We start from the raw sequence: 8,159 nt of genomic DNA on the forward strand, positions 1-8,159 counted from the left end.
CGGCATATGGGGCACGGGAGTTGCGATTAAAAAGAGATCTCTGCCTCTCGAGTCATTCTTCCACACCGGCTCACCATAATACTTTTTGTTTTAGTTGGCAGCACCCCTACTTAAAACATCTTCCCACGCACCTGCTGTTAGATGTCTGCTGTTGTAACGATGACTGGGTCTTGTTCTGGGAGGTTGCTGTGGTCTGCACTTAGCTCCACTGGGTATTGGTGTTGTGTGACACCTCCTTCTCCCATATATCCATCCAGTATTGCTCAGTCTCATCTCTGGGTGGGTCTGCTCTTGTGCCGTTGTCCCCCTGCAGCTGGGAATACACTGTGGATGGTTCTTTGGAGAACAGGCCATTTATTCTCTTGGTCTCTGCTTCTCTGGTGTATCTCTTCAGTCTAGCAGCAAGAGCTGTGAGTCTTTGTTCTGCAGTCTCCAGGACCTCACTTATGGACAACTTGCTGTACTTCTTTTTCAACCAGGACCTGTCTTTTATTACTCCTTCCTGCACCTCTGTTAGCTGACAAACATCTCTCTGGGCTGCCTTGATCTTGGCCTCCATCCTTCTCCTCAATGGAGGGTACTCTCTGTGGCTTGTGCTCTTAATCTTGCCCCCATGCATCTCCAGGATTACTGTTGCAGTGGCATATAAAACTTCATTGGTTTCTGTGGTGTTGGTAGTTGAGATAGTGTGCAGAGCTGTGTTAACATCTGCTAGCATTTCCTCTGATGGGACTTTGTCAGTGAGCCGTGGGAGTTGGATGTGGTTGACTGTGTTTAGTCTGGCCACAATTCTCATCTTCAGCTCTGCTCGTGCCTCAGGGCACAGCCCTTCGTCTCCACGCTGCTGAGTCACAGGGCCATTCTGTTGGAGCCTCTCAATCTCTAGCTGGTAGCTTGGTGGTGATTGATGGTAGCTTGATGGTATATATATATATAAATAAATAAATAAATAAATAAATAAATGTATATATACACTACCGTTCAAAAGTTTGGGATCACCCAAACAATTTCGTGTTTTCCATGAAAAGTCACACTTATTCACCACCATATGTTGTGAAATGAATAGAAAATAGAGTCAAGACATTGACAAGGTTAGAAATAATGATTTGTATTTGAAATAAGATTTTTTTTACATCAAACTTTGCTTTCGTCAAAGAATCCTCCATTTGCAGCAACTACAGCATTGCAGACCTTTGGCATTCTAGCTGTTAATTTGTTGCGGTAATCTGGAGAAATTGCACCCCACGCTTCCAGAAGCAGCTCCCACAAGTTGGATTGGTTGGATGGGCACTTCTTTGAGCAGGTTGAGTTTCTGGAGCATCACATTTGTGGGGTCAATTAAACGCTCAAAATGGCCAGAAAAAGAGAACTTTCATCTGAAACTCGACAGTCTATTCTTGTTCTTAGAAATGAAGGCTATTCCATGCGAGAAATTGCTAAGAAATTGAAGATTTCCTACACCGGTGTGTACTACTCCCTTCAGAGGACAGCACAAACAGGCTCTAACCAGAGTAGAAAAAGAAGTGGGAGGCCGCGTTGCACAACTGAGCAAGAAGATAAGTACATTAGAGTCTCTAGTTTGAGAAACAGACGCCTCACAGGTCCCCAACTGGCATCTTCATTAAATAGTACCTGTTAGAGCCTGTTTGTGCTGTCCTCTGAAGGGAGTAGTACACACCGGTGTAGGAAATCTTCAATTTCTTAGCAATTTCTCGCATGGAATAGCCTTCATTTCTAAGAACAAGAATAGACTGTCGAGTTTCAGATGAAAGTTCTCTTTTTCTGGCCATTTTGAGCGTTTAATTGACCCCACAAATGTGATGCTCCAGAAACTCAATCTGCTCAAAGAAGTGCCCATCCAACCAATCCAACTTGTGGGAGCTGCTTCTGGAAGCGTGGGGTGCAATTTCTCCAGATTACCTCAACAAATTAACAGCTAGAATGCCAAAGGTCTGCAATGCTGTAATTGCTGCAAATGGAGGATTCTTTGACGAAAGCAAAGTTTGATGTAAAAAAAATCTTATTTCAAATACAAATCATTATTTCTAACCTTGTCAATGTCTTGACTCTATTTTCTATTCATTTCACAACATATGGTGGTGAATAAGTGTGACTTTTCATGGAAAACACGAAATTGTTTGGGTGATCCCAAACTTTTGAACGGTAGTGTATATATATATATATATATAGAGAGAGAGAGAGAGAGAGAGAGAGAGAGAGAGAGAGAGAGAGAGAGAGAGAGAGAGAGAGAGAGAGAGAGAGAGAGAGAGAGACAGACAGACAGACAGACAGACAGACAGACAGACAGACAGACAGACAGACAGATAGATAGATAAGAGATACAGAGGATAAAGGACAGACAAGACAGACAGATGCATAGATACATGCCCCCAATGAGACCAATGGGTTAATCATTAACACAGTGAGCATTAGGGGCTCCAGTCTTTGTATAGTTCAATGAGTAGGGCATTTACACTAAAACCACCCCAGATACTGATCCCATTCCTTGTGTTGCAACGTGAGCATCGTTTCACACTAAAACTCCTGGGGCTAGGGGTTTAATTCCCTATTCCCTGTATTTCCACATGAACGCTGCATTGTTCCATCTCTGCCAACTAAACTAAGGGACTCCATTCCCAGTGTGGCTCAATGGGCATGGCATCAAAATTGCTCTTGTGGTACTGCCAAATGCTTTGGGTGGTTACCTTCAAATGGCAAATGTTATATGAGAACCCACTGCAAAAATAAACAAAAAAAAAAAAAGGACAGAGAGGAAGACATTGTACCACTGTGGTATCATCTCAAACCATCCAAAACAAATTTCATCTGTAAACCTTTAGATAGGTCGAGACAAAACCACCTGCTTGTTCCACAAAAAGGGCAAATGATAGAACATTCCAGTCCTTTCTATTCAATTTTCATTAGACTACAGACGGTTGCAGGGGACAGTGGTAGATGTGTGATGCCAGCGAATGAATAGGAACAAAGACAGAGAGATGTGCTCACCGATGGAAGTAAAGAAATCACTGTGAGCAGACAAGAGGGGGGAGCAGAGCACACAGTGGATCAACGCCCACCAGCCTACGATGCTCGGTCTCATCTTCACCGGGCGGTACGGCACACTGGAGAGAGGCAGAGAGGGATGGAGAGACAGAAAGACAGAAGAAGAGACAGAAGGAGAAAGAGGGGCATTAGCATCGGAGATGGATGATGAAAATGTCAAAAGCCCTGAATCAGTTCGAACCTTGTCCTTAAACTGTGGCTGGTCAAATGGTTGTAATAGTAGCTAAATCAAATGGTTGTAATAGTAGCTAAGGCAATATTAACGTGTGTGTGTGTTGTGTGTGTGTGTGTGTGTGTGTGTGTGTGTGTGTGTGTGTGTGTGTGTGTGTGTGTGAGAGTGTATTAGGGGTCAACCGATGTTTTTTTTCCGGGCCGAGACCAATACTGATTAGTAATCAAGGAGACCGATAACCAATATTTGGGACCGATATACATTTGCAGTAAAAATGAAAGTCTTGGTGTCCAGATTTAGAACAACACAAACTCCAACACAAAACGTCATTGAAATGCCTTTAAGCACATGTTCAATTAAGAGAACTTTTCATTATCTTAAAACAAAAAGTGGCAGGGAGCTCCCAGCAGCAAGAAATAACATTGTAGCCTATCTTTTTTTTTTTTGCTGGTCAGCAGGCTAAATTATGGATCAACAAATGAACTTGTTGATGTTCGCTACAGCAATCAAGTTATCTCTCTGAGACTCAACATTAGCTTACATTATGACCATCTGCGACTTATCTAACAAAAATGGAAGGAGTCTGTCTGGATGTATGCATGTCTGTCCTAGGGTTGCCACCTTCTATGTGGCGATATAAGGGATGCCCCTAAGCTCCCCACCCTCGCCGCAAGTCCTACATTCTCCTCCCTGCTGACATAATGATTTTTGGGAAGCCAATATGCCGATACATACGGTTCGAAGTGCTTTACTGCAAGACAAAATAATAGAAAGCACTTAGAATTACAAGTGTAATAGAAATATTTGCATTCCATTTTGGTTTGACATGAACAAGACTGGCACATTACAAACCTAACATCGTGTCCATCCCAAACAAATGGAAACCAACAGTCACGGCAAGCGACCGAGGGTGCTATTTTTAACTGCACACTGAGTTAGGCCTAATGGCAATGATGACTGCATGATGCTGACGTGCAAGCTCACACAGCACACAGAGCTTGTCGGTCTGTAGCTCACCACTGAAATTAAACTTCTCCACTCCGCTTGAATAACTGGTTTGATTTTACTCGATGTTATATGTTAATCTCAGCACTTTGAAGACCTATTGTATATACTGCTCCTTTCCCACTACATGGTACTGCCTCAACTCGACTTGATTTTTTTGTTTTCCATTCCCGGAAAGTACCGGCCTTTTGGTAACTGTTACCACTTTTCTGGTACCACCTTTGTCGAGGTTCCAAAAGAACTGGAGTGGGTACCAAAATCAATGCAGACCAGCTACACTGAGGGAGCACTGTAACGGACAACGACACTCTGCGAGTTGAGTCGAGTCGAGCCGAGTTGAGCCGGTACCATGTAGTGGAAAAAGGGCATATGAAATGACGTGTATGAAAATACAGGACAAATCACATCCCTTATTGATTCAATACGGGATGCAGCATTTTATTTGCCAATACAGGACGATCCCGTATTATAAGGGACAGAATTTTCTCGACTACTGTTCATCCGATCGAGTTCACATTTGGCAGGTGCATTGCTAAAGACCCAAGGAAGTGCAGTGTCGAGTGTGAAATGGTTTTGATGAGCGGTTCTCGAGAAAGCTGCAAGCAGTGAAGTTTATTACGACTAAGTAATAAATTCTGCTTCTGAACTTCCGGTGTAGTCAACAAGAGGAAACTCGAACAGCATCACTCTGCCATTGCAACCCACATTGTGTCTGAGGGGGGATTATGCCCGTATTCCTTCCGCTTCTTCACTTCCTGTGGAGTCAATGAGAAGAAACACGAACAGCACTACCCTGCCATTGCAATCCACATTGTGGTTGGAGGATCAATGTGATGAACACAAGTTGGATTACATTTATATAGTGTTTTTTCTAGACACCCAAGGTGCTTCACATTGAAGGGGGTAAACTCACCTCAACCACCACCAATGTGTAGCACCCACTTGGGTGATGCACGGCAGCAATTTTGCGCCAGAACACTCGCCACACATCAGCTTGAGGTTGAGAGGGAGAAAATCATTGCGCTAATTACACGAGGAGGATTAGGTGGCAAGATGGAGAGAGCTAGGTTGGGAATTTTGCCAGGACAACGGGGGACCCCCTTCTCTGTGATAAGTGCCATGGAATCTTTAATGATCACAGCGAGTCAGGACCTCGCTTTTAATGTCTCATCCGAAGCGCAGCATCTGCTACAGCAGTGTCCCTGTCACTGCATTGGAGAATTGGGAGGGTTTTTCTTTCTTTTTTTCCCCATCAGGATCAGTGGAAAGACTTCCCCCTACTGGCCCACCAACACCACTTCCAGCAGCAACTCGGTTTTCCTGGGAGAGCACCCATCCAAGTACTAGCCAAGCCCACACCTGCTTAGCTTCTGTCATTTGGCAGAGCCAGGGTACATGTTGGTATAGCTGTAAGAAGATATTGTGATGTAGATATATTGTTTTATATCTCACTGTGTAAAATTCCATGTGATTATCATAATACTCTACTACTACTACTACTACTTTCAACTGCTCCCGTTAGCAGTCGCCACAGCGGATCATGTTTCCATTTCTTCCTATCCTCCGCATCTTCCTGTCACACCAGTCACCTGCATGTCCTCCCTCGCCACATCCATAAACCTCCTCTGTGGCCTTACTCTTTTACTCTTCCCTGGCAGCTCCATATTCAGCATCCTTCTCCCAGTATACCCAGCATCTCTCCTCCACACATGTCCAAACCATCTCAAGTTTGCCTCTCTTGCTTTGTCTCCAAACCATCCAACCTGAGCGGTCCCTTTAATATAATCATTCCTAATCCTGTCCTTCTTCGTCGCTCCCAATGAAAATCTTAGCATCTTCAACTCTGCCACCTCCAGCTCCGCCTCCTGTCTTCGTCAGTGCCACCATCTCAAAACCATACAACATAGCTGGTCTCACAACCACCTTGTAAACCTTCTTTTTAACTCTTGCTGGTACCGTTCTGTCGGAAATCACTCCTGACACTCTTGTGTCATTATGTTATTATTATATAATTATCCATCCATTATCCAAACCACTTACCCTTACCCAGGGTCATGGGGATGCTGGAGCCTATCCCAGCAGTCACTGGGCAGCAGGCGGGGAGACACCCTGTGCAGGCCACCAGGCCATCACAGGGTGGCCTATCATATTATTCTCTTATATTATATTACATTATTATTGTCATCATATGATTATCATAATAATATTCTTTTCAATACCACCCAGCATTAACAGATAGCCTAAATATGCAAACTGGTGCTGGGTAGGCGGTAAAACATTTCCAAAAACACTTAATCTCTTGTTCCTCTGCACTCACACACACACACAGTCAGGCCAACCATCCACCTCCTGATGGATCCATGTGTGCAGCCTGGTTCACAGTTGGGTTTTCCAATCTCAGCACTGAAACGCAGTTTGCTCATCCTCCCTCTTTCCCAGCTGAACACAGTCTAAACATAAACCCTGGTGACAGAATAATATCAGGTTTCGGGAACGAAATGAAACTCTTAAAGAATGCACTGGCCTACATTGGGGACAGCGCACACTCACGCCCCGACTGCAACTTTGCAGGTCTGCAACGCCTCAGTTAGACATAGCGTTGCTCCCTGCAACATGGCAGGCTGAATGTTAAGATTTGTCTCGAGAGAGGCAAAACCAAGACCTGTCCTGACACAGCCCAGTAAGTAGGAACAAGCGGGAGTTTACCACGGAGGCCGAGACGAGACTGCCACGTCCGTTCCCCCCCCCCTCCCCCAACAGGACGGGGGGGTTACATAGAAGTCAGGTCCGGCCGGGAGTGCGCAAAGCATCCCAAACGATTTAACCCTTCCCCTCTTTGAAACCGGCTCCTTCCCAACTGTTTGTATTGCCAGCATTTATGAAAATAAAACAAACCGAGCGGAAAATATACTTCCAATGCCCCCCCACCCCCACCCACCCCCGGGGCAAGCGCTACTGAGGAGCAATGACAGAAATACCCCCCCCCCCAAAAAAAGGTGTCGAAAGGAAACAACGTTTGATACGAGGAGGCGGCTTCACACTTGCGGCGAGTGCGGCAGTTGAGGGCCCGCCGGCCTGCGTGTACAGAACCAACCGGACGGGAAAGTCAGCGGCGGGTCCACGTCTGCGGCGGAAAAGCTGCATTTCCGTCCTCTTTATCGCTGCACCTCGACGCGGGATTAGGACGCAAACGGGGCGCGCAACGACGCTGCCGTGACGGCGGCTCGATCCGGATCAAACGATCGGAGAGCGATTTATGGCGGACCGTTACGTCTCCGGTCCGGCGGCTGCGCCAGACAGGAAATATCCAGACGCGATGACAGGAGCGCGCAAAATCACCGAGGAAATTTCTAGATGACCCCCCCCCCCCCCGCCGCGCGCCCCTCGCACCGAAAGCCCGATGACACTTGGACCCGAGTTTCGGATCTTTTGCCCCGGCGATTATAAAACACCGCGGAGAGCGTGTCGCGGTGGATTTACCGTGTTTGAGGTTCGACGGCGCTTTCGGGAGAAGCCGTCGGAGATCCCGCGTCGTTTGCAGGGGGCTCCTCGAACCCTCCGACCGTACCACGGAATGTAGCGGCAGCAGGGACACTTCCGGTCTCGCTGTTTCTTCTTCTTCTTCTCCCAAAATAAAAGTATTCGCGTCTTTTCAAAATAAAACCCCTCCGTTTTTTCTCCTCCCAAAATAAAAGTATTCGCATCTTTTCAAAATAAAACCCCTCCGTTTTTTCCTTCTTCTCCCAAAATAAAAGTATTCGCGTCTTTTCAAAATAAAACCCCTCCGTTTTTTTTCCTCCTTCTTCTCCCAAAATAAAAGTATTCGCGCCTTTTCAAAATTAAACCCCTCCGTTTTTTTCCTCCTTCTCCCAAAATAAAAGTATTCGCGTCTTTTCAAAATAAAACCCCTCCGTTTTTT

The 8,159-nt window shown here is 45.6% G+C and overlaps 1 protein-coding gene across 2 annotated transcripts in view; it reads right to left on the reverse strand.

The window, feature by feature from the left end:
* The window catches only part of p4ha1a (prolyl 4-hydroxylase, alpha polypeptide I a), a 35,329-nt gene extending 27,479 nt beyond the window's left edge, over window positions 1-7,850 (reverse strand). For both annotated transcript variants that reach the window (XM_056296891.1, XM_056296890.1), the window contains exons 1-2: window positions 7,721-7,850; window positions 3,007-3,122 (exon numbers count right to left, since the gene is read on the reverse strand). In XM_056296891.1, the coding sequence (XP_056152866.1) occupies window positions 3,007-3,100 (94 nt within the window). In that variant the 5' untranslated portion in view covers window positions 3,101-3,122; window positions 7,721-7,850. The remainder of the gene's footprint in view (window positions 1-3,006; window positions 3,123-7,720) is intronic.
* Between the last annotated feature and the right edge of the window lie 309 nt (window positions 7,851-8,159).

This window comes from Lampris incognitus, chromosome 17, assembly GCF_029633865.1.
Source record: "Lampris incognitus isolate fLamInc1 chromosome 17, fLamInc1.hap2, whole genome shotgun sequence".
Lineage (NCBI taxonomy): Eukaryota > Metazoa > Chordata > Actinopteri > Lampriformes > Lampridae > Lampris > Lampris incognitus.